The 27,317-nt window shown below is 36.9% G+C and overlaps 1 protein-coding gene and 1 long non-coding RNA gene across 2 annotated transcripts in view; one reads left to right on the forward strand and one right to left on the reverse strand.

Annotated features, from left to right (window-relative positions):
• Nucleotides 1-27,317, reverse strand: part of LOC124104487 (uncharacterized) — a 40,797-nt gene that overhangs the window by 12,200 nt on the left and 1,280 nt on the right. Inside the window, exon 2 of the long non-coding RNA XR_009228338.1 lies at nt 751-2,201. This is a non-coding gene — a long non-coding RNA (uncharacterized LOC124104487). The remainder of the gene's footprint in view (nt 1-750; nt 2,202-27,317) is intronic.
• Psma6 (proteasome 20S subunit alpha 6) lies at nt 1,609-26,611 on the forward strand. The gene is made up of 7 exons (XM_046461454.2): nt 1,609-1,747; nt 13,988-14,082; nt 14,517-14,598; nt 16,033-16,188; nt 18,987-19,165; nt 21,878-21,972; nt 26,387-26,611. The coding sequence occupies exons 1-7, from the start codon at nt 1,672-1,674 to the stop codon at nt 26,442-26,444; spliced, it is 741 nt and encodes a 246-aa protein (XP_046317410.1). The 5' UTR covers nt 1,609-1,671; the 3' UTR covers nt 26,445-26,611.

Here is a 27,317-nt window from a genome sequence, read left to right on the forward strand (position 1 = left end):
AAAGAAAAAGAATATAGCAAGGTTTGGCTGAGTACTTGGAATGTGTAGTAAAAAGGCAGGAATTGGCTTGAGAGGGAAGAGATTAGATAAGGAATTCTGTTTTAAACATTTTGGGTTTTGAAATGCCAAGTGGCTTAGTATGGAAGAGAAGATTCAGCTTCAAAAACAGGTTCAGTGTAAGACCTAATTTGAGACATCAGCATAGGGCAGGCTGTTGAGACAGAGGGATTAAATGAGTTCATCCTCCTAGCAGCCTTACAGAGAATTCTATGATTCGCAGGCAAACTATAGCAATTACAGAACACAAGCGCTCTCTCTCTCTCAGAAAACAATACTCAAAAGGTCGACTTGATTCTGCCAGTGGAGACCTGAACCAGAAGGGACAACTCTTATCAGTACAATTAGAGCTGGAAAGTACCCTATGTTCCAGAGATGCTGTTTGCATTTACTATTTTCTTAATTATGTTTCAGTTTTGAATTTCTTTTTCAGGTTAATAAAATAGAAATTTATTTTTAAAAACCACTCTTGAGAAATTGGAATTCTTTTATGATGTTCTTAGACATTCTTTGGTTCTAGGGGGGAAAACTCGGCCAACATTATGTTTTTGCATTTTGTATTCATTAACTAGGACTCTTCATTTGGGTAAAACCAAAATTAGCACGTTTCTACAATTTGAAAATCCACCTGCTGTTTTCCCAAGGGACATCCCCTTTTTTGGAATTATTATCATTAATCCATCCAACACTAACCTGCTCATCCCTTCTGATCTTGTTCATTATCCATCAAGGCTGCTAACCTCCGGATTTCCCCATTACCTGTATTTCAACCTTAGTTCCACTTCTAAAAAAAAAAAAAAAAAAAAAAAAATTGCTGTCCAAAGGAAGATCTTGCCAGGATAGAAGAAAATTCCGTTCTTTCCAGTGACTACTTGAACCCCTTCAGAGCCTACATTTTAGGGTTACTGCTACTGCAGCTGCTATCCTACCCACCCCGCCTCCGTCGTAGGAAGGAAAGTGGCAAGTAACGTGGAAGTAAGGAAGAACAACTAGCGTTCAGGTCAGACACAGGTTGGATGTAAGATGCCACTACTAACGAGATGTGATTACATTACGTGATCACACTGATAGGCAAATAACTACCCAGCAGCCCTAGAAATCTGCTTCGTTCTTTTTTAAAAAATACTTTTTTCTAGTTGTTGATAGATCTTTTATTTTACTTATTTATAGGTGGTGCTGCGTCTCGAAACCAGTGCCTCACACGTGCCAGGCAAGTGCGCTACCGCTGACCCACACACACACACACACACCTTCTCTCTTTTTAATATTTAGCTGCTTCGTTCTTGCTGTAGTCAACTCATTCTCAGCATGCAAGCCCTAAGACTGCACGACCCCCACTTCACCTGACCATCTTCCACAAGCTCAAGAGCAAGCCAGGCGCAAGCGCAATCCGAAGACCTTCGGCCCTCGGCGTCCCACCCCTAATGGGGGCGGGACCCTAAAACTCCCTCCTCGCTTGAATGAACGCTAGGGCCGTGAGTTCGGCCGGCCGGAGCGGAAGAAGACCGGCCGGTGCCCCGGAAGCAGTCACTGCAACTTCCGCAGGGGTTTGTACGCCTGGTGCCGGAGCTCCGGGGGTCCCGAGACTGTGTTTGAAGTAGTGGGTGTACCAACATGTCCCGTGGTTCCAGCGCTGGTTTTGACCGCCACATTACCATTTTTTCGCCCGAGGGCCGGCTTTACCAAGTAGGTGAGTGAATCAAGTTCGCCCGATGGTCCACCTGAATTGCCCTGTCATGGTTCGGCCTGGAGCAAGCAGACGCGACCCGAGTTTAGTCTGGAGCTGAAGCAGGGCCGGAGTTGGGAAGGAAGCGCCTAGTCGAGGTTGAGTGCGTTGGTGTTCACACCCGTCTGGAAGCAGGCTTCTGGGTCCCGAAGGCGAAACGAAAGCCTGGCCTCGTCTGGGCGAGCGCCGCAGCGCCTGAACACAAAGAGTTAAGGCAGACAAGGACTAATGCCTGCCTCTGGCTTCCTGAAGCCCTTTCATTTCCATTCTGTCCTGATAGGCCCAGAGTCTTATCTCCTTGAAATGATTGCTTCCTTATCTTCCCAACTCAAATGCCCCGTTTTTCTTTGTTTGCAGCATGGACTTCCTTGTCCTGTGGTAAAATCCACGCAAGCATTCAGAGGTTCCTGTGCTGTTTCTAGGGGTTACAAAAATAAATATTACACTCTGTCCCATACTTGGAGCTCACAGCTTAAAGGAAGTGATTGATATGTAACTAAATGGATAAGAAGGAAAATGAGAAGTGCCAATTTTCAAGTGTCTACCAAGTTCAAGACATCTTTGGAAAACTGTAGATAGAATGAATGGCTTCCAGTTATAGAGCTGCTCTTGAAACTGGCATCTTCTTTTAACCCACACCTATGGGATTGCTCCTAAAGTTTAAAAGCTGGTTCTGAATTTTAGATGAGGTATGATGTACTGTTACTGAAGATCAATTTTAGTGAAAAGAATCCTAAACTAGTTATCAGTTATTCAATTCAGTTCAATTGCAGTAATGTCGGAGTTAGGTTATTATTAAAAGCAGGCCTTTGACCTCTTGCCATAGAGAATTTAGTGTTAGAAGATTCTGTTTTACATCTGGTCTGTAATAGTTTTATTTTATTTTATTTTTTTAGTTTACTACCTTAGTGTCCTTAAAAATCTTAAGTAGAAAAAAAAATCGTAAGCAGAAAGGTAGCCTATAAATGACGTTCTAGTCACCTGTAAATTTTTAACAGAAGTAAAAATAATTTGGAGGAGGGGCTGGGGCTGGGGCTCAGCGGTAGCACTTGGCTGGCATGTGTGAGGCACTGGGTTTGATTCTCAGCACTGCATATAAATAAATAAATAAGATAAAGGTTTATTAACAACTAAAAAAACATTAAAAAAAAAAACAACAACACTTGGAGGGCTGGGGATGTAACTAGGTAGTAGAGCGCTTGCATGCAGAGGCCCTGGGTTCAATCCCCAACACCACCAAAAAAAAAAAAAGCTTGGATGGAACAGGTTCATTATATTGCTACATACTGTATATAATGTGGCAACAAACAGCATCATGTTGAATCAGTAACCTTTTTAACTTGACCTCAATTGAAAAATATGACCAAATATAAAACAAAGAGATGACAGCTGTCTCCTTGAGGATTTTTCATTTTTAGTGTTTTATTCATGAGTTTTAAAGAATTTTCCTATATTGGACTACTGCTGTGAGTGTTATTTCTGTGCTTTTTAATTTGTGAACAGAGAAAGCCACACTTAGACCTGTGTCTTGCCTATATCCTGCATTGTAGAATCTAGCCATAAAGCATCTTTTTGTTTTGTTTTTGTTTTTGTTATGGTGGTGGAAGTTAAACCCAGGGCCTCACACTTGACTAGGGAAGCACTCAGTCACTGAGCTACATTACCAACCCCAAAATATAGACTATTTATTTATTTATACTGGGAATTGAACCCAGAGTCACTTTGCCAGTGAGCTACATCTCCAACCTTTTTATTTTTATTTTTTTAATTTTGAAACAGTCTCACTGAGGTGCTGAGGCTGTCCTCAAACTTGCAGTCCTTCTGTCTCAGCCTCCCCAGTTGCTGGGATAACAAGTGTACACCCCTGTGTTTGGCCTTCAAAGCATAGTTTATATTGTTTCTCAGATTTGGTGAATAGAAAGGCTGAATATAGTGTCATTTTAATAGGATTTGGAAGAGAACATGCAGTTCAAAACAAGTTTAAGATCTAAACAGAATGATTTTAATATCTGTGCCTTGTTGAATAGCACTCTTCTGCTATTCAGGACATCAGTTAGACGTTGCTGAGAGAAAGAAAGTGAAAGAATGGTTAGTATGAGCAAGCAGTATAGTGGTGAAGAATTCAGGCCCTGGAGCCATACCTGGATTGAGATCCCTGTTCTGTACTAGCTAATTTGGACAAATTGTGTAATCTTTGCTTTAGTATCTTTTTGCAAATTAGGCTAATAATAATTCCTTCTCATAAGGTTGTTTTGAGGATTAAATAAGGCAATGCATGCCTGCTACATACTAATTCCTCATAAATGTTATCACGTGCTTTTTTGATTCTTTGGCTTTGGGGGGTGGAGGGTCTATTAAATTAGTAGTTCTGTAGATGTGGAATGTTTTCCTTTCTTTGGATCCATCTATGCTTAGTTCTCCTGTGAAATATATGTATATACTCATTATTTGTAAATGCTATTTATTAGGTTTATAAACTCTAGAATCCTCCAAAGGCAAAGCATCTAAGAATTGTAAGGTGCAAATTATTAATCTTAACTGCCAGAAAATAACATAACAAAAATAGAGTGATGATGAAGAAAAGATTAATGGAAAAGTAAGAATGTTCCTCATCTTCCATAGTTAAGACTCAAAGAGATAAATGTCGAGGATGGAGGAGTGTAGCTCAGTGGTAGAGCACTAACCTAGCATGCTTGAGATCCTGGGTTCAGTCCCCAGTACCAGAACAAATAAATAAATGTAGTCTAAAGTTGATAAATAGAGTTATAAATTGAAAGTTACAGTTCTAAACATAACGTTATAACTGTAAAAGTATAACATTGACAATGTTTGCTCCTAGTAAGTAGGGAGAAAGATTTTTTCCCCCCATTTTATACTCTTTGGTAGTATTTGAAATTTTTTTCTTAATATATGTACACAAGTATTTTGCTTGCACATGTTAAAAATCATAAAGTACTGTTGGGGATGGTGACACATGCCTGTAATCCCTGTGCCTTGGGAGGCTGAGGCAGGAGGATTGCAAGTTCAAGGCTAGCCTCAGCAACTTAGAAAGATCCTGCATCAAAATAAAAAATAAAATGGGCTCCAGTGTTAGAGCATCCTTGGGTAATACCCAGTATCACCAAAAAAAAAAAAAAATTAGAACACCTAGGTTTGAAATTTAGTTTTCAGGGATGTATCTCAGTAATAGAACATAATTTAGTGTGAGGTCATGCGTTCATTCCCAGAACTGCAGCAGGGCAGAAAAAGAAATTTAATTTCAGGGCACCTAGCTTGTATATTATAATGTTGTAAACCTTAAATATATACAATAAAATTTTATTTTTGGTACTGGAGATTGAACTCGGGGGTTCTTTACCACTGAGCTGTATCCCAGTCCTTTTTAAAATTTTTTATTTTGAGATAGGGTCTCAAAGTTGAGGAGGATCTCACTGAGGCTAGGTTGGCCTCAAACTTTCATTCCTCTTGCCTAAGCCTGGGATTACAGGCATGTGCCACCACACCCAGTTTAAAACTTCCTTTTTAAAAAAAAAATTAATTTGAGCAATTCCTCAGTTTACCAGTGGGGAAAATCTAGTTGATCACATTAAGGTTGGCTACATTATTTTCCCCCTGATGCTGGAGATTGAATTTAGTACCTTAAACATGCTAGGCAAATAACTCTACCACTGAGCTACACCTTCAGCCCTTTTGTATGTGTGTGATGTACTCAGGATTGAATCCAGGGTACTCTACCACTGAGTTACATCTACCTAGCCCTTTTTATTATTTATTTTGAATATACAAATATTAAATATTTTATATTTTAAGTTGCTGAAACTGGCCTTAAACTTGTAATTCTCTTGCCTTAGCCTCCCTAGTAGCTAGGATTACAAACATGGACCACCATGTTGAACGCCAGCCCTTTTTATTTTATTTTTATGTATGTGTGTATTTTTACCAGGGGTGTTTTGCCACTGAGCAACATTCCTAGTCCTTTTTATTTTTAAACAGGGTCTTGCTAAATTACCCAGTCTGTCCTCGAATTTACCATCTTCCTGCCTTAGCCTCCTGAGTAACTGGGATTATAGGCTTGTGCTACCACATGTGGCTGGCAAGCCGTGCTGCTTAAGGCTCCTCTCGTGCTTTTTGATGCTTTGCCGGATAGGTCTGGCAAAGAAGAATAGGATGGTCACTTGGATTTGTCTGCCAGTTGAACGTGAGGACTGCCTAGTTGCTTCTAAATAAAGCATATTGTTACGGAACTCAAAAGAAGTGGACTGGTAGAGAGAGATTGGAAAAGATAGTTTGTAAATAAAATGTGAAAGTAGTATTTATTATGTTATTGAAGCCAGAGTTCCTGGATTCGAGTCATCTCCACACCAAATGTGAGAATTTTCTTCATTTATAAAATGGAGATGATTCTACGTAGTTTTATGAGGCACCAAGATTTATTTATTTTTTATTGGTTATTCAAAACATTACAAAACTCTTGACATATCATATTTCATACATTCGATTCAAGTGGTTATGAACTCCCTTTTTTACCCCAAATACAGATTGCAGAATCACATTGATTACACATCCACATTTTTACATTATGCCATATTAGTAACTGTTGTATTCTGCTACCTTTCCTATCCTCTACTATCCCCCCTCCCCTAGGCACCAAGATTTATGAGTTGATATGTGCAAAGCACTTAGAACAGTGCCCAGTATATAAGCACTCAAATGTTTCGGTAAATATTGCTATTAAGAAGAAACAGGCTGGGGTTGTGGCTCAGCGGTAGAGAGCTCGCCTCAAACATGCAAGGCTCTGGCTTTGATCCTCAGCACCACATGAACATAAATAAATAAAATAAATATGTTGTGTTCAACTACCACTAAAAAAATAAATAAATATTTTTTAAAAAGAAGAAGAAGAAATAGCTGGACGCTGTAGCACACACCTGTAATCCCAGCAGCTCAGGAGGCTGAGACAGAAGGATCACAAGTTCAAAGCCAGCATCAACAACTCAACGAGGCCCTAAGCAACTCAGTGAGACCTTGTCTCTAAATAAAATTTTAAAAAGGCTGGGGGATATGGCTCAGTACTTAGGTGCTCCTTGGGTTCAATTGCCAGTACCAAAAAAAGAAGGAGAAACAAGTCGCTGATGTAAATGGAGTAGAAACTCAAATAAATGAGCTGAGAAGTACAATCATATATCAGTTAATGATGAGAATGCCTAATTAGTTGATCTCATTGTTGTGTGACTATCATAGTGTATACTTGCACAGAATAAGACAGCTACTACATCTCTAGGCAAGGGGACTACTATTGTATATGCAGTTTGTTGCTGGCTGAGCCATCGTGATGGCTGTACTTAACTGTTTGCTTCTTTTGCAATTGAAAAAATTCTTATTTTAAAGCAGTGTTTCTCAACCCAGTCTCCTCATGCCCTCCTTGAATCTGATTTGAAATTAGATGTGTGTGTGTATACATACATACTTACGCGCGTGTGTGTGTATATGTATATATATTTACTACATAAAAAGTGATTGAATTGAAGACTACTGTATTTTTCAAATGTCATATTCTCCCTCTCCCTATGTCAGTGCCAAGATTTCCAGTGACCCTACTCCATTGAGAATCATCATTTTAAAAAGTAAAATATTAGGAAGCACTGAAATGAGTCACGGTTCCTGATAATGTAGCTTACAACTTTAGGAAAAGACAGAATAAGCAGCCTCAAAAAAATCTTAACAGAAAGTTTTTAGGCACATAGTATTGAAATGGAATATAGATACACTATCCTTCCTTGCCGCAGTGGAATATCTTGTTTTTTTTTATTATCCAAACTTAATGGCATGTATGGTTCTCAATTCATTTTTATTTTTCCAGCTCATGTTTGTATAGGGGGAAAATCATATTTATAACCCTAAATTCAGTACAGCATTTTAAACAAAATTATGGTGGAAAAAGCCTTGAATAGCATTTCTAATAATTGGTAGACCCTCAGAATCACCTGTAGATGCGTTGTAAAGCCTGATGAGGATCGATCCATAAAGAGGTTAGCATCTCTCCTCTTGCTACCATCAGAGTCAGCTGCTAACATTGTGAGCCATTGTCTGATACTATGTGCTTGTCCTGAACTTTTGCCACACACTACCTTTTATATTTAGCTCTTGTTTTGTGCTGGTGTTATATAAATGCATACTAGAAAAATTGGGAAAGTGCTGGGCAAAATTGTAGGGAAGGAAGCAAAGTAAGTAAGAGATTACTGTGGAAAAGACATGTCTGTTTATAAAACAACTATTAACCATTTGGTTTGTGAGCAAGGTTACTTCCTAACCTGATGGTTTGTTGTCTGAATTAACTATATGAAAATATTGGCAGCTTCATGTGGTTCCACCTAATACTTGAGGTATTTTACTATGTATTTAAGTTAAGCTTAGGGTTGAATGTAATCTATTATAATCTTACCCATGGAAAAACTAGGGAATGGGCTAATACAGTTTTCTTGTATTATGTTGAACTTTCAAGGACAAATTAGCATTTGTGCATTATTAGCATAATGGTGTTTTTAGTCTTGAAAGTTTTTGAAATTTTAGTCAAAACAAAAACTTTTAGTGATGGAAATGAAGTGTTTTAAGATACTGTTACCAAAATTTGAATTCTAACTTTTGGGCTGTGGCTCTGTGGCAGAGTGTTTGCCTAGCATGTGTGAGGCACTGGGTTCAAGTCTCAGCACCACATAAAATAAATAAATAAATAAAGTTATTGTGTATGGCAAATAAACAAATAAATAAATAAATGCATTTAAAATACTGCCCACAGGGATTAGTATTGTGGCTCAGTGGCAGAGTGCTCGCCTAGCACATGTGAGGCACTGGATTCAGTCCTTAGCATCACATAAAAATAAAGGTATTATGTCCATCTACAACTAAAAATATACATATATTTAAAAAATGCTGCCCACAAACTCTTCTGTGTTTTCTTTATTGGACTTCATGTTGCTTATTTCTTCTGTAACATGTGATACTATTTTTTTACATTCCTAGTTTTTCTTTAGAAGTTACTCTTTTGAGGGTGGGGGGCACTGGGGATTGAACTCAGGGGCACTTGGCTGCTGAGCCACATCCCTAGCCCTGTTTTGTATTTTATTTAGAGATAGGGTCTCACTGAGTTGCTTAGCACCTCACTTTTGCTGAGGCTGCTGGCTTTGAACTTGCAGTCCTCCTGCCTCAGCCTCCCTAGCCGCTAGGAATACAGGCATGTGCTACCGCACCCAGCTGAAGGTTACTCTTTAGGTGTGGGTGTTCTCTGAATTCTTTACTCTGGCACTTTCTAGTTTCCTGGAATTTATTCTGAAAATATGTTTTATGATGATAATGTTAAAATGGGGATTCATTTATGCTAACCTTTATTGAAAATTATAGTGCAGCATGGTGAGTACTAAAATAATGGCACAACAAAAGGTACTATGGGAAGTAACTAGACTGACTGCCAAGGAGGGCCAGACAAGGCTTCTAAGAGAAGAAGAAGGTGAAAAATAAAAGATAGTTTGTGTCTTGAAAAACTGAGTGGCTAGTAATACCATTATTCAAGATAAGCACTATTAGAAAAGAAACAGATTTATGGAGAAAAGGAGCTTATTTTCAGACATGTATATGGAAGAAATACAAATTTGCAAATATGGTTCCAGAACTAGAGATGACAGAATTAGTAGTGATTATATAGGTTTAACTGAATCCATGTTACAGGATAAAATCATCCAAGGTTAGGGAAAAGTGACAGACTCCTAGAGAAAATAATACTTGAGAGGGAAAGTTCTCAGAGAATCAGGAAAGGAATAGTTGGAATGATTTTCCTAACTAAAAACTTTAAATATTCAGTTCCTTAGTTCCACCAATCCATTTCAAATACTCTGTAGCTACATGTGGCTGAAGACTATTATATTGGACAGTGCAAACATAAAGAACATTGCCATCACCACTAAAGTTCTGTAGAACAGCATTAAGTCTAAAGAGAGAGCAACGAGAACTCCCTTAATGGATCCTGACAAATTCACAGGTGTACCTCTATTGAGAAGCATTTTTATATGTATGGTATTTTTTATTTTGCATGACAAAAGTGTGTATTACCTTGGGTGATGGTACTGTGTCTTTTGTGGCTCTTACTGTGCATTAAATATTGAGGAAGTGTTCATTTAGTGCATGAGTGACACATACATACATACATACATACATACACACACACACACACACAAGGATTACAGTTGTGTGCCACAGCGCCTGGCAGCACTTACACAAATCAAATAAGTAATGCCAGTGAGTGAAAAGGCTAGATGAGATGCCATAGGAGGTGGTGGTACCTGTGGGAAACTGCAAAATACATGTCCAGCCTTGGGTAATTTTTACTCTGAGCTGCAGTTATTATGTGAGAATGAAGATCAAGTGTTACCAGATTTTTTCCCCAAGAAAAACAAACTCCTGGTTTTACCTTCATGTGATGTTTCACTTTGAGTTAATTAAAATCTCTAGGAAACCTACCCTGCATTCTAAACCAACGTGAATTAACTGGGTCCATGACTTTTTTTTTTTTTTTTGGTGTTGGAGATGGAACCCAGGGATGCCCTACCACTGAGCCACATTCCTATTCCTAGCTCTTTTTATTTTTATTTTAAAATAGGGTCTCAACCTGCTGAGTCTCTGGGATTACAATATGCACCACTATGCACCTGGCTGCTCTTATCTTTTTTTTTTTTTTTTGGTACGGAGGCTTGAACTCAGGGCACTTGACCACTGAGCCACATCCCCAGCCCTATTTTGTATTTTATTTAGAAACAGGGTCTCACTGGGTTGCTTAGCGTACCGCACCTCGCCTCGCCTCTCCTCGCCATTGCTGAAGCTGGCTTTGAACTCACGATTTTCCTGCCTCAGCCTCCCGAGCCACTAGGATTATAGGTGTGTGCCACAGCGCCTGGCAGCTCTTATCTTCTTGATTAGCTCGGGTATTATATTCACTTCCTGTGGCTGCTTTATCAAATTATCACATGCTTGATGGCTTAAAATAACAGAAATATATTCTCTTACAGTTCTGGAGGCCAGAAGTCCAGTCAGTTTTACTGGTCTGAAATCAAGGTGCTGGATAGGGCTGCACTCCCTCTGGAAGCTCTAGAAGAAAATCTGTTCCTGCCCAAAGTTCTGCTTCTAGAGCTGCCAGCATTCCTTGGTTTGTGACCTGCCTCCTCATTCTAATGTTCAAGGCTAACATCTTCAGATCTCTCTCTCTACTTGCCTCTTCTAAAGATATATTTGGTTGCATTTAGAACCTACCAGAATAATCCCCCCATCTCAAGATTAGTTTTTTAAAAAAATTGTTTTAGTTGTAGATAGACACAATACCTTTATTTATTTATTTATTTTTATGTGGTGCTAAGGATCGAACCTAGAGCCTGACACATGCCAGGCAAGTGCTCTACCACTGAGCCACAACCCTAGCTCCTCAAGACTCTTGAGCAATCACAGCTGCAAAGACCTCCCCTTTTGCTGGGTGCAGTGGCATATACCTCTAATCTGAGTGACTTGAGAGACTGAGGCAGGGAAATCAGAAGTTTGAAGCCAGCCTCAGCAAGTTATTGAGGCTGTAAGCAACTTAGTGAGACCTTGTCTTAAAATAAAAATATAAAAAGTCTGGGGATGTGTCTAAGTGGTTAAGTGCTCTTGGGTTCAATATATGGTACTCAAAAAAAGACCTCCTTTTTTTGAAGATAGAGTTCATAGGTTCCAGGGATTAGAGCATGGGTATCTTTTGGGAGGCTGTTATGCAGCCTACTACAGGGTGTATAATTTTATTGGTTTGTTGTTTTTGTTTAAAAAAACTACTTTTGCTTTGCTCTTTTCTAGCTTCTTAAAGTAGAAATTTAGGTAACTGATTTTAGACTTCCTAATGAAAGCAGTTAAAGCTATGTTAACTTTTCATGCTTTGTAAAAATTGCACAAATTTAGCTGTCTAAACAACACATATTTTATTACCTCATGGTTTCTATGAGTCAGGAATAGTTTGGGCACAGGTTAGCTAGTTCTGCATAGGAACTCACAGGCCTGCAATCATGATACTGGAATTGGTCTGTGTTTTCATCTGAAGACTTGCCTGAAGGGAGAATCTACTTCCAAGCTCACTGGGGTTGTTGGCAGAATACATTTCTTTGTGTGTATAATTGAGAGCCCCAGCTTCTTGATGACTATAATCTGGAGACCAATTACTTTATCAAACTTACAAGAAGAATCTATAGAGTGAGTTGGCCAGCGAGACAAGTCTTATATAATGTTATAAAGATAACATTCCATCAACTTTACCATATTCTGTATGTTAGGAGTGGGTTCTAGGTGCTGACTACACTCAAGGAAAGAGGGTTACACAAAGGTGTAACTACTTCCCAGCAACTCAAGAGACTGAGGCAGGAGGGTCACAAGTTTGAGGCTACCCTTGTCAACTTTAGCAAGACCCTATTTCAAAAAAAAAAAAAAAAAAATTAAAAAGGCTGGGAATGTAGGTCAGTGGTAGAGTATACCTAGGTTCAATCCCTAGTAACACCAAAACAGGGAAGGGAGGATGAGAGGAGTTGTAATACAGTAGAATGATAAAAATTAGTTATTATAGTTAGCCAGTTTAAGCTAGAGTTGAGGATTTCTTTCAAGGTGATTTTTCTAGAATCTTTTTGCCTTCTTCTTTTGTTCTATCTTAAATATATAGCCACTTAGAAATATTAGATAATTTTTATTACAGCACCTATTAAAGGAAATTCTTTGGTTTCATAGGTAGTATCTTCTTAACTAGTTCCTATCACGGTGACTTTTTGAACAGATGAAGCCAGGCATCAAAACCTTGTCTAGAATAACACTTGACAGAATCATGAAATAATGTATTACAAGTCAAAATGTATATAATTAGTATTATGAATAATTTTTTCCTTTTAGTTATCTTCTGTATTTTCCACATTTCTACAATGAACATGTTTTGCTGCTTTTTCTTAATTTCAATATCTTTATTATTAAATTTAAATATTACAGAAATGAATAACACAGCAAGTGATAGTCTCATCTATAATCAAAAGAACCATATGTTGAAGGTAACATGAAAATTGCAAAAAGCATGATCCAGAAAAATTCAACTTGGTAGACAAATCAATGCAAAATAATCTAAAAGCAGTTAAAACCACATGCGGTCAAATTAGTTATTGAACAAAGCTAACAGAAATATTAAGTTTTGATAAATTTTAAAGCAGCTGAATTTGACCTGGGAAAAAAAGAAAAGACCCACAAAACAGACTTTTCTTTCTTTTTGTAGTGTTAGAGCTTGCCGCTAAGCTACATCCTCAACCCCAAAATTTTATTTATTTTGGCAGGGGTGAGGGTACTGAGGATTGAACCCAGAGGTGCTTAATTACTGAGCTACATCCCCAGTCTTTTTTACTTATTTTGAAACAGGGTCTTGCTGTGTTGCTGAGGCTGCCCTCAAATTTGTGATCCTGCCTCAGACTCCCAGGTCACTGATATTCCAGGTGTGCACCACCAGGCTGGGCTCCAAAACGACTTTTAAATGATAAAACATGTTCAGGAAAGACTTGCTGTGATTAAAATTACTTAAATTAAAACTGTGATTAAAATTACTTAAATTAAAACTTAAATTATGAGGCTTGAGCCTCATAATTTCAGTGAAATGGAAATGGAAAATAAAGAGTTGGCTTAACTTTTTTTTAATTAGATTTTTATTATTTTGACTTTATATATCTTAGATGCATTCCATGTTAGTTTTTATAGCTCAACCTCATTCTTTTTTTCTCCTTTTTTTGTGGATCTGAGGATGGAATCTGGGTAGAACCTCACACATGCAAGTGCTCTACCACTGAGCTACATCCCCAGTCCAGCCTCATCCTTTTATCTTTTTTGATACTGGGGATTGAACCTAGAGTTGCTTAACCACTGAACAACATCCCAGCCCTTTTTATTTTATCTTTATTTTAAAACAGGGTCTCACTAATTTACTAAGGATCTTGCTAAATTGCTGAGGCTGACTTTGAACTTGTGATCCTCCTGCCTCAGCCTCCCAACTTGCTGGGATTATAGGCATGTGCCACTGTATCCAGGCAATTTCTTTCTTTTTAATGACTATTTGTTATTGCATTGTATGAATCTATAATAAATTATTCTACCTTTTAAAGAAACCTATTTGTTTTTCAGAATATGCTTTTAAGGCTATAAACCAGGGTGGTCTTACATCAGTAGCTGTCAGAGGGAAAGACTGTGCAGTAATTGTCACACAGAAGAAAGTACCTGTAAGTATTACATCTCAAGAGAATTTTTCATGAGTTTGTACAAAAGTGTATTACTTTATTCATATGTTAACATTATTCTTGCTTTGACTGCTTTCCTACTATTCAAGGAGTATTAGTTGAGCATCTATAAATGGTTTAGCTGAGTAGACAGAAGTAACATGTTAAATTCAGTGATATGATTATGAGCACAAGGGAATTTCTAAATTTTTTGTCTTCTAGGACCTTGATACAAGTTTAACAAACCCACAGGAAAAATATCTAGGAAAGGAAAACAAAGTCCCACCCCCCCAATTGGTTTTAACCATAAAGTGATTAGAATACTTTATATGTCTAGTAACATTATATAGTTTATTGCTGCATAATGTTTTTATAATTATGGAGACCTGTAAGGTGTTTCTCTTTTTTTAATTGTTTTGATTTATTTTGTTCACTAGGACAAATTATTGGATTCCAGCACAGTGACTCACTTATTCAAGATAACTGAAAACATTGGCTGTGTGATGACTGGAATGACAGGTAATCAGCTAGATGTCTGTTTAAATATACTAGCCTTATGTTATTTTCTTCAAATACTTTTTTGAGTTTTGTATTTAATTTTAGAGCACCAAAGTGCCTGATTTTTCTAGGTGATATAAGTAGATATGCGATACTCTCAGGCTAGAAACAATATTTTAAGAGTACTGTGGGTGGTTTTTGCTTAACCACTATATTACATACCCAGGCTCCCTCTCCCACTCTTAATTTATTTATTTATTTATTTTGGAGATAAGTTCTCACTAAGTTATTTAGGGCCTCAGCTTCCTGAGCTGCTTGGGATTACAGGCATGTGCCACCCTGCCCAGTTTATGAGTGTTTTTGAAGGTGGAAATGTAATGGTATCAGGTCTTTATGCTACTTTTAGGGAAAATAGGCTGAAGCACCTCTCATAGAAACTGTATTTCAGATGTGGTTAGTATTTAAGGAGACCTAAGTCATTATGTCTTGCTCAAATTTGGTAATCATGACACTGATTAAAAATGGGTAAGAAATACTATAAAAATTATTTAGGGGCCAGGTGTGGTGATACAACACCTGTAATCTCAGCAACTCAGGATGCTGAGGAAGGAAGATCACAAGTTCAAAGCCAGCCTCAACAACTTAGTGAGACCCTGTCTCAAAAATTTTAAAAAGGGCTGAGAATATGGCTCGGTGGTAAAGTGCCCCTGTGTTCAATCCCCAACAACTCAAAGAAAATTACTTCGGGTTTCTGTTTCTTGAAATCAAGGGAAAATTCAAGCCTGAAACAAAGATCAAGTGATATTATTCTCTGTCCTAAAACCTTGTGCTTTGGGAAGTAATTTGACTCTTATAGAAACTATTCCGACCAAAAAAAAAATAATTGTGACAACTGGTGAAAGGTTTATTATAAATGGGCAATGCAGTATATAGAGCTGTATCTTTTTATTTATTTACTTTCAGGTTCATTCTTTTATTTATTTACTTTGTTGGTGGTAGTGGGAATTGAATCCAAGGACTTTACCACTGAGCTACTTCCCCAGTCCTTTTTTATGTTTTATTTTGAGACAGGGTCCCACTAACTTGCTGAGGGTCTTACAGTGTTGCTGAGGCTGGCCTCAAACTTAAGATTCTCCTGCCTCAGCCTCCTGAGTTGTTGGGATTACAGGCAAGGGCCAGTGTACTTGACAAGCTTCATCTTTAAAAAAAAAAAAAAAAAAACCTTGTTGCTGAGTCATTCCATATTCATTGGTGGGAGAAAGGGCCATAGTGGACCCCATTTTGAAGACTTTTCTTAACTCATAATAGAGATATACAGAAAGGTATAGGTATTTATGGAAAGGAAGTTGCCTGATGTTCAGGTTCATTCTTTCCTTTTAAAGAAGTAAACCTTTTTTGTTTTTTGTTTTTTTTTTTTTGGTCTGTCTGTCTGTCTTTTTTTTTTAATGCTATAAGCCGACAGCAGATCCCAGGTACAAAGGGCACGCTATGAAGCAGCTAATTGGAAATACAAGTATGGCTATGAGATTCCTGTGGACATGCTGTGTAAAAGAATTGCTGATATTTCTCAGGTCTACACACAGAATGCTGAAATGAGGCCACTTGGTTGTTGTAAGTATACTAAGAAGTCTCCTAAGCCTCCCAAATAATTGATCAGTTGTAATTTTTTTGAGAAACATGTTTAGAGATATTTAGGTTTTAAACATGTGATTTAGAAATTACATAAGGTGGGGAAATATTTTAATAAATCAGGAATGAAGAATAAGTTTCAAAACAGTATGATAGATATCTTTAAGCGTTAGGTGCTGTTAGATTTTTTTAATAAAAATATTTCTATTTGAGTGTGTGATTCGAAAGATCCAAGTTCCTATTTTGTTGGGCTGTTGTTAAGGTATTCTATTGGAATTCTAGATTAATTAATTCCATGGAAATACCTAAATTAGGCATCTTGACAATGTAGCTACTTCTTTTGACCACTCTAAAGAATTAGTAACACACAGGCCTATAATTCACGTTTTTAGAATAAATTCCTATTTTTGAAAACAAATAGAATTTTATTGAGAGAAGGATAAAGTTTACCCATTTTTAGACTTAATGAATAAATTAACCTGAAAAATTCAATACATGTTTGTTTCTGGCATTGTCATTCATGAGAATTAAATGTAATGATATTTCTCTTTAGTATCTGATTCTGCTGACCTTTTACTTAAAAAGTATTTCTCCCTTGATTTCTAAAATAGTATTCTTCTTTTAATTTCTTTAGCTCATCCTCTTCTGTTGATTCCTTAAATGTTGTTGCTCACCTGGTTTTGACCTTGGTCCTTCTTTTCTCTCTTAAATTTCATTCACTTGAATAACTTCACTTACTACCTCTGTACGAATTGCTCATGCATTATCTTAACCAAGTCCCTCTATATCCCACAGACACTTCAAACTTTAAGTTATTGCTATTTTTCTACATTCATTCTCAACTTCTCTTTTCTTGTCTTAATGCCACCTTTCTGGTCATTATCAAGTTTTGCCTAAGTATATTTTCCTTCTCTGCCTCGTGTTACTTTTTCATCATATTGGGCTTTTGTTGCTTAGCTAATTTTTCAGTCTCTTCTCCCTTTTCTTTCTAGTCTATCCTCCATATTAACTCATGAGTTATCCTAAAATTGAATTTTTATTGTCGCCTCCTGATAAAAATAGATTCTTAATCAGCTTTAGCATAAATCCCAAATTCTTTAGAACAATATCAAGACCCTTTATAGTTTATTCCCATTTACCCTGATTCTTATGCTCTTTTCTTCTCCCTTACCAGAAAACTCTATAATGTATGGATCTTTTTGTTGTTCCTGGGGTGCACCCTGCCCTTTCATGTCTTAGTGTCTTTGTATATGTTGGTCCTTTTGATTGTCCTTCATGTGTTTATGATCTGTTAAACCCTTCTCATTTTTCTAAACCCTGGAGTAAAGTATTTGTTGCTTCCTCCAAGTAGTAAGTGGGTATTTTGTGTTGCTCTTGTACTCCATATCCATTAAATTACAAAATATAAAAAAAGAAAATTACAGGTGACATAACTTTTAAATAAAGCAGATATCTGGCATCTTGTAGAGTGTCAATAAAATAAAGTTGAAAAATTCCTCATTAGTAGATAGTATAAAACATCTATAACTGAATACAGTAGCCGGCTAATACTGAATATTCTATTATAGGACACTATATAAAAGGTTCAAATCTAGAGTATAAGAAATCAGATGTTAAGCCATTACTTAAATACTTTATTATCTGCTCTGTTGAATAGAAAGAAGTTTGATTATGATGTTTAATTGTATGTCCATGGTGTGATAACACTTAGATTTGTAGTAATAAAGTTATATTAAATTTAAAGATTGGTTTGTACTGACTTTATTAAGGGGGCATATACCAGTGGGAAGAGAGATGAGCAGTATAAAGGTATGCAGTTAGCTCCAAAATGTGTTCCATACATTGTTAGTTCCCTGGAACCTTAGTAGTTATTTCTTAAGTTTAAAAAAAGAAGAAAAAAAGTAGTCCTGGTGTTTTAAGTCAAGTTTTTGCTTCTGTGACTAAAAGACCTGACAAAAACAATTTTAAAGGAGGAAAAATTTATTTTGAATGCTCATGGTTTCAGAGGTCTCAGTCCATAGACAGCTGGCTCCATTCATAGGGGCTCTAGGTAAGGCTTAACATCATGGCAGAAGAATGTGGTAGAGGGAAGTGCTCACATGATGATCAGGAAGCAGAGATTCCACTCACCAAATACAAAATAAATACCCCAAAAGTATGCCCCAGTGAGCAGCCTCTTCCAGGCACACCCTGCCTGCCTTAAATTATCACTCATTTAATCCATATAAGGGGATTAATTCACTGATTGGGTTAAGACTGTCAATCTAATCATTTCACCTTGCATTGTCTCACATGTCAGCTTTTGGGGGATACCTCACATCCAAACCATAACACCTGATTCGAGTATAAGAAATATTGAATAAAAGCTAAATAAGCCAATCTACAACAGAACATTTCAGAGCATTTAATATGTTGTTATTTATTATCTATACAAGGGATAAATGAAAATGTTTTCAAAGTTTATTTGACCAGGTAACATCATAAGGGATTAAGGGCTCAAATAAGTATGCTTTGGATAGTAGCATAGATTAGAAAAATTGTAAATTACATTTGTAATACTCAATTTCTTAATCTGTGATACATCCTTTTGCAAAATAGAAATTTGTTTGTTGCCTAATTTATCTGATAACATATTTTGTCACTTTTCTTAAAGCAAAACACATGTCACAAAATTGATGACCAAAATAATAATTAGCAACAGTTCTGTGATAGCACAAGAAAGAGGAAATTTTGTTGTAGAAGAAAGGTATAATATATTTAATTAGGGTGTTTCTTTTTAGGTATGATTTTAATTGGTATAGATGAAGAACAAGGCCCTCAGGTGTACAAGTGTGATCCTGCAGGTTACTACTGTGGGTTTAAAGCCACTGCAGCAGGAGTTAAACAAACTGAGTCAACCAGCTTCCTTGAAAAAAAAGTGAAGAAGAAATTTGACTGGACATTTGAACAGACAGTAGAAGTAAGTTAACCAAATAGAATTGACTTTTTTTTTTTTTTTATTTTTTTAGTTGTAGTTGGACACAGCACCTTTATTTATTTATTTTTATGTGGTGCTGAGGATAGAACCCAGTGCCTCACACGTGCTAGATGAGCGTTCTACCGCTGAGCCATAACCCCAACCCATAGAATTGACTTTTTTTAATGCTTTGTAGAACAATGAAAATCTTTGCCTAATTGATAGTCTTAAAAGGGTTATTCCTGAGTTATATCACAAGACCAAAGTCTGTCAGCTTAATAGTAAAACTGATGTCATTCAAATGACATAGAAAAATGAAGACTTCTTTAATCACTTAATTCCTGTCTTGCTTCATAAATATATTGGAAATAGGCTTCAACAGAATACACATGATAAAATGGGAAAATATGAATAAGAGTAGGGCCCAAAGACTTGCATGGTTACTATAGTTGAGAGACTCAAATTAGGCTTAAGCTTCCTGGTGACAAAAGTGAAAAGGTTAGAAGTCAGTGATATTGCTCTTTTGGTCTTAAAGGAAAAATAGTCACATACCGAATTCTCAAGGAAGCACACATTTTCCTAGTAAAAGTACATGCTCGGGGCTGGGGATGTGGCTCAAGCGGTAGCGCGCTTGCCTCTCATGCGTGCGGCCTGGGTTCGATCCTCAGCACCACATACAAACAAAGATGTCGTGTCCGCCAAAAACTAAAAAATAAATATTAAAAAAAAAAAAATTCTCTCTCTCTTTCTCTCTTTCTCTTTAAAAAAAAAAAAAGTACATACTCACAGAATGATTTGAGTGGGTGGGGGAATACACACACACACACATATCTGGGATGCAAGATAGTGTAGCTAGTTTTCTATGGGGTTCTTTTGGGGAGTTTTTGTTTGGTTGGTTGGTTTTGGTTTTGTTGTTTTGTTTTTCTACTGGACGTTTAACCCAGGAGCACTTACCAACTGAGCCACATCCCTAAGCCCCTTTTTATCTTTCATTTTGAGACAGGGTCTCACTAAGTTTGCTTAGGGCCTTATTAAGTTGCTGAGGCTGGCTGTAAATCCCAAGCTGCTGGGATTACAGACATGCACCACCAAACCAGCTTTGGAGTTCTTAAGGAGATTATTCATTACAATTGGTAAATTTTAAATTGACAAAGAGCAAGCTAAAATTCTTACCCAAGTATTTAGTAATCTTAGACTGTAAAGAAGCCTCTTATTTAAAAAAAAAAAAATTTTTTTTTCTTTAGTTGTAGATGGACACAATGAATTTATTTTATTTATTTTTATGTGGTGTTGAGGATCGAACCCAGTGCCTCACATGTGCTAGGCAAGCACTCTACCACTGAGCCACAACACCAACCCAAGAAGCCTTTTATTTTTGCCAACAAAATTAAGCAGAATTTTGGATCTGAGGATCTGGAACTAAGGCCTTTCTGAAGACTAACATTATGCTTTTGAAAAATTACCATTTAAAACTTTTATAGTCTGGTACAGTGACACATGTGCCTGTAACCCCTAAGACTTGGGAGGCCAAGGCAGGAATATTGCAAGTTCAAGACCAGCACCAACAATTAATGAGACTATAAGCAACTTAGACCCCATCTTAAAATTAAAAAAAAATAAAAAACTTAAAGCAGGGTAGGCTAGGGATGTAGCTCAGTGGTAAAGTGCCCCTGGCTGGGTTCAATCCCCAGTACCAAAACAACAACAACAAAGAAATCTTTTTTATTTAGGCTCTAGAGATGTAGCTCAGTGATAGTGTTTGCCTAGCATGTGAGAACCTAGTACCACACACAAAATAAATAAATAAATAAAACTTTTCTATGTGGGGCCTTGGGATATAGCGCAATGGTAGAGCACTTGCCTGCATACTCAAAGCTGGATTTGATTCCCAATACTGCTCCCCACACACATATACATAAATAAATATAAACTTTTATTTTTGGTTAGTAGTTTATCTTATACTGAGAGATGTAAAGTTTTCATCTTGGAGATAATAGATCTTGTTAAAATATTTCTTAAATTTTTAAATTCGTAATTATATTAATACATCAGATTTTAAATGTTCTTAAATTCTTACTACTATAAAATCTTTGAAGGTACAAATTGTATTATTATTTATTCTCTTTCCATCTCACATCAGCAGTAAGTGTAATACCTTGCATATAGTGGTCATCAAGCCAATAAACTTTTTTAAAAATTATATTTATATATGTGTGTGTATGTATATATATATATATATATACATACATATATATATACATATATACATATATATATACATATATATGTATGTGTATATATATATATATATATATATATATGAGAATTTTTTTAGTTGTTGCTGGACCTTTACTTTATTCACTTGTTTATATGCAGTGCTGAAAATTGAACCCAGTGCCTCACACATACTATGCAAGTGCTCTACCACTAAACCACAACCCGAACCCCACAAATAAAATTTTATATAAAGCATCCTATTTTTTCATGCACCCCTTTAATTTATAGCTTGCTATAATAGAAGTAAGTTTACCATCATTGACAGATGACACATTATAGTTAAGCAATCTGTTAGTAACATAGGCTATAGAGCTATATTACTAAAATATGGAACAGAAGTAATAGCGTTTGATGAACTCATATTATTTGAATAAGCTTAGGATTATAAAATTCTTATAATTTTGAAATACTATGTTTTAATATTAATACTTTTTTCAGACTGCAATCACATGCCTGTCTACTGTTCTATCAATTGATTTCAAACCTTCAGAAATAGAAGTTGGTGTAGTTACAGTTGAAAATCCTAAATTCAGGTAAGTTATGTTATGAACCATGTATTTAAAGAAATTTACTAAGAGCTAAAATTTCTGACTAGAAAGGTAGAGAGAGACCTTTGGGTCCATTTGTTCTGTAACTTGGTGGAGGGTGAGGATGAACTATGATTGTAGTATTTTTTTTTTCTTCAGCATTTGAGAATCTATTTTAATTTTTTGGAGAGCAAGGAGTGCACCTTAGTTCTGGAGCACTTGGGTAGCATGCTAGAGGCCCTGGGCAAGGGGAGGGGTAGGGAACACTTATTTATAAGACAGTCAGTAGGTGCTGGCGTTGTGACTCAATGGTAGAGTGCTCGCCTGGCACACATGAGGCACTGGATTTGATCCTCAGCATCACCTACAACTAAAAATTAAATATTTTTTTTAAAAGACAATAATAGCTCTTTTCTATTTAAGAGTCACTTTATGTTTAACACCAGAGGTGTCACAAAATCATGTCCTTTTATTTTTTTAAATTGTAGTTGGACACAATATATGTATTTTACTTATTTATTTTTATGTGGTGCTGAGGCTCGAACACAGGGCCTCTCCTGTGCGAGGCAAGCGCTCTACTGCTGAGCCACAATCCCAGCAGCAAATCGCGTTCATTATATAAGCAGTAAAATAAAAGCTGTGTGGGCTGGGGTTGTGGTTCAGCGGTAGAAGAGCTGGGCATGTTAGCACATACCTGTAAACCCAGCTACGCAGGAGGTGAGATAGGAAGATTACAAATTTTTAAAAAATATATTTTTTTAGTTGTAGATGGACACAGTACCTTTATTTTATTTATTTATTTTTATGTTATTGAGAATCAAACCCAGTTTCTCACACGTGCTAGGCAAGCACTCTACCACTGAACTATAGCCCAAAAGATTACAAATTTGAGGCCAGCCTGGAGAACTTAGATGCTGTGTCAAAATAAAAATAATTTTTTAAAAAAGACTGAATGTAGCTCTTGATTGATCATTTGCCTAGCAAGCCCTGGGTTCAATCCCCAGTACTGCAGAAAAAAAATAGTAGTAGAAAACAAGCAGAAGGGTTTATTTTTTTAGTTTAAGGCTGATAGAAATCCAATCCCTCAGTAGTAATTTTCAAGTTGTGTTTTTTGTTTTTTGTTTTTTTTTCAGTCTGATTCTTTTAATGGCTACCACATCTCTGTATCTCAAAGCTAGAGGACAGGGTGTGGCTGCTACTAGTCTTTTTTTTTTTTTTTAACATTTATTTTTTAGTTGTAGTTGGACATAATACCTTTATTTCACTTATTTATTTTTATGTGGTGCTGAGGATCGAACCCAGGGTCTCGTATGTGTAAGGCGAGCGCTCTACCACTGAGCCACAACCCCAGCCCTGTGCTACCAATCTCGATAGGGCAGCATTGAAAAGAAACAGGGTCTCGCCAGGCTGAAGTGCAGTGGTTATTCACAGGCACAAACCCAATCCCACCACTGATCAGCACAGGAATTTTGACCTGCTCCATTTTGACCTGGGTTGTTCACCCCTCTTTAGGCTACCTGTGGTCCTATGCTCCTGGGAAGTTACCATATTGATGCCAAAGTTAGTGCATACATGGGGTCAACATAGCACACTATAGCCTAGAGCCCCTGGACTCAATTGACCCTCCCACCTCAGTCTCCTAAGTAGCTGGGAATGTAGGCATATCCTACTATGTGGGACAGTAGTTGTCAAGTTTTGAAGGTGGAACTTTTATTTTGTGGTTAAGGATAATTTGTTTTTGTTTTTTTTGTTTTGGCACCTGGGACTGAACCCAAGGTTGCTTACTTAACCACTGAGCCACATCCCCAGCCTTTTTTTTTTTTTTTTAACTATTTATTTTTTAATTGTAGTTGGACACAATACCTTTATTTATTTTTATGTGGTGCCTTTTATAGAACCCAGGGCCTCACACATGCTAGGCAAGTGCTCTACCGATGAGCTACAACCCTAGCCCCTTTTTTTTCATGTTTTATTTTGAGACAGGGTCTTGCTAAGTCTTAGGGCCTTGCTGAGTTGCTGAGGTTGGTTTTGAGCTTACAGTCCTTATGCCTCAGCCTCCTGAGCTGCTGGGGCATGCAATCACTGTGCCTGGCTTAAGTGGAACTTTTAAGAGTACTTATATAAATCACACCATTATCTGGAAATCTTTGGGAAAACTGGAATTTTGAATATAACTGATGAGTTGCAGATGCTGGAGTGTTGTGTGTTGTTACTAAGTAACTAACTCCTGTGTATCAGCTCACTTAATTCTTCCAGCATCCTGTGAGATAGATTGCATACCATGGACTAGCGTGCTTTTGGGATTAGATGCAAGGAACTGTGTGTCTTCTCTTAGATCACAACTGAAAGAACACATAATCATGGTTGGGGTGGAGGGTGGATAAGCCAAAATATAAGTTTTGGTTGCCTGTAGGTAAGTGATCTAAATGTGAATTCCTATGATTAAAAGTAAACAAAAACAGGATTGATTATAACCTAATTTTTTTTCTTGTAAAACAAGGTTACCTTTTGTTTTTTTTCCTTTTTGGTGGTACTGGGAATTGAACCAGTACCACTCTGTACCACTGAGTTACATACTCAATTCTTTTTTTCTTTTTTCTTTCTTTCTTTTCTTTTTTTTTTTTTTTTTTTTTTTTTTTTTGAGAAAGAGAGTTTTACTAAATTGCAAAGGCTGGTCTTAAACTTGGGATCCTCCTGTCTCAATGTCCATGGTCACTTGGGATCCTCCTGTCTCAATGTCCATGATCACTGAGATTATAGGCATGCATTACCACATCTGGCTAAGGTTGCCATTTTTGTTTCCTTTTTTTGTACATTAAAAATCCAAAAGGAGCAATTTATATATCTCTTTAAAGAACCTGTAGTTAGCCTCTGGATTCAGTCCCCAGTACTAAGGTAGTGGGAGGATGCCATTAGTTCTCGTTTTCTAGTCTAAGAATTTTTGATTATCAATCTTTGAATTTTATTTGTATCTCTTATTTTAAAAATTGGATAAGAGCCGGGTACAGTGGCATGCACCTAATGATCCCAGCTACTCGGGAGACTGAGACAGGAGAATTGTGAGAATTCAAGGCCACTCTGGGTAATTTTAGCAAGATCCTGTCTCAAAATAAGAAAAGGACTAGGAATATAACTCAGTGGTAAAGTGCCCCTGTACCCCAAAAAAAGTAAGTAAATAATCAGGTAAGAAACTAAGGATCCTGCTGGGCACAGTGGTGCATACCTGTAATCCTAGCAGCTCGGGAGGCTGAGGCAAGAGGATTGAGAGTTCAAAGCCAGCCTCAGCAATAGTGAGGCACTAAGCAACTCAGTGAGACCCTGTCTCTAAATAAAATACAGAATAGGGCTGGGGATGTGGCTCAGTGGTCAAATGCCCCTGAGTTTAATCCCTGGTACCCATCTCCCAACCATCCCCCCCCCCAAAAAAAAAAAAAAAACAAGGATTCTGTGTCTTTCAAAAACCTTTTATCATTTATAAATTCTGTGATAGTAAGTATACTTTAGTAACTAGGACATACAGCATAAGCATTAACAACTATATATAATTATAGCTTAATACTGCTCCCCCCCGTGTTGCACTTATTTGACAAATTTCACCTGTTTTTTGTTTGTTTGTTGGTACTGACAATGTTTGCTGTACCATTGAACTCCATCCCCAGTTTTGATTTGTTTTTTATTTTGAGGCAGAGTCTCACTGAATGGTTTAGTGAAACAATGCAGACCTCCTGCCTCAGCCTCCCAAGTTGCTGGAGTTACAGTGTGCTCCACCATGCCCAACAATAAATTTCACTTCTTAGGAATCCAGCAATAATAGGTCATATCAACAAGATTGTCAAGCAGTTAATTCCTTTGAAAGCAAACGTAATTTAGAAAATGTCATATATTCAAAATGGAGCACCTTCTGACTAAAAGACTGTTCATAGAGTTATAATTTCATTTTCATGGACTTCTGAATCTGAGCAACTTTTTTAAAAAGTTCATGTAAGTTTCTATATAAATTTTCATCTTTCAACTGATAAGAAACTTGAGTTACACTAGGTATAAAGGCATTCCAACATCACTGCTAAATTGAGGACATTATGTATAGGTTAGCTTTATATTATTCAGTTGAAATATTTCTGTCTCTGCCATAACTAAAAGAGTTTTGTTTCTAAAAGACCTATTTCTGGATCTAATATTAAACAACTAAATATTTCTGTATATAGATGAAGTTGACATAATGTCTGGGAATTCCTCCAAAATACTGAGGGAGTAGTAGTAACTGGGTGAATCTCTTAAAATGAGTGGTTATAAATTGATCATGTTGAAGTTGGATGATAGATACATGGGAGTTACACTGTCTTTTATGTGTTTGACATTTTGCATAATGAGTTTTTTTTTTTTTTAAGTAATTGTTGTTTTTTACCCTTTCACTTTCTAGGATTCTTACAGAAGCAGAGATTGATGCTCACCTTGTTGCACTAGCAGAGAGAGACTAGACATTGTCATTAGTTTACCAAATCCATGATGCCACTTGTCTGTGTGTTTGGTAACAACAAACCAACATTATAGAGGCCCTGGATTGAAAAAGGAACCTCTCCCACTCCTACTACTGAAGTAGTTAGGACTCTGTATAAATAAAAACAGTGCTTTTGGAAAAATGGTATTTAACTTTTTTGCCTCCAGTTTTAAGTATTAATCCTTTAGTACCTGCAGAGTGTTAAGTATTTGCCATCTTCATATGATAGCGTTAGTCATTTTGTTGGCAGAAATGCAGGTTTTACTGGGCAGGTGGCACACATTTGTAATCCCAGCAATTTGGGAGCCTAAGGGGGATTCCAAGTTCAAGGCCACCCTCAACAATTCAGTAAGATACTCTCAAAATAAAAGATAAAAAAGGGCTATGGATAGAGCTCAGTGGCAGAGCACCTCTGGGTTCCATCCCTAGTACAAAAAAAAAACCAAAACAGAAATACAAGTTTCCTTGATTTGAGGGACTTAGCCCCAGATTTATCCTATAGCTATAAGGCATAATTAATAATAGCAGACTACAACACTGGCTTTGAAACCATCTCTGACTAAACTAGCATGTGAGACAAGGCTTTTATTTTACAGTTCCTCATTCTAATGGGCTATTGCTAAATCTGGAAGGCTTTACCTATAATAAAAAAAATTAGCCTATTGGTCTTCAGTAGGTTGTCTTCATTTAGGTTTGGGGTGGGGAGTTGGTACTGGGGATTGAACCCAGGACATGCTCTACCACTGAACTATCAGCAGTCTTCAACCAGTGAACTAAACATTTAATCTTTACTCAATTGTAGAATTGTAATTAACCTTCAGAAAATAGCTGTGAATGTTCAGAAAATAGCACA

This window comes from Marmota monax, unplaced genomic scaffold (genome assembly GCF_021218885.2).
Source record: "Marmota monax isolate L192 unplaced genomic scaffold, Marmota_monax_Labrador192_F-V1.1 WCK01_AAM20220418_F8-fsc00001, whole genome shotgun sequence".
Taxonomy (NCBI): Eukaryota; Metazoa; Chordata; class Mammalia; order Rodentia; family Sciuridae; genus Marmota; species Marmota monax.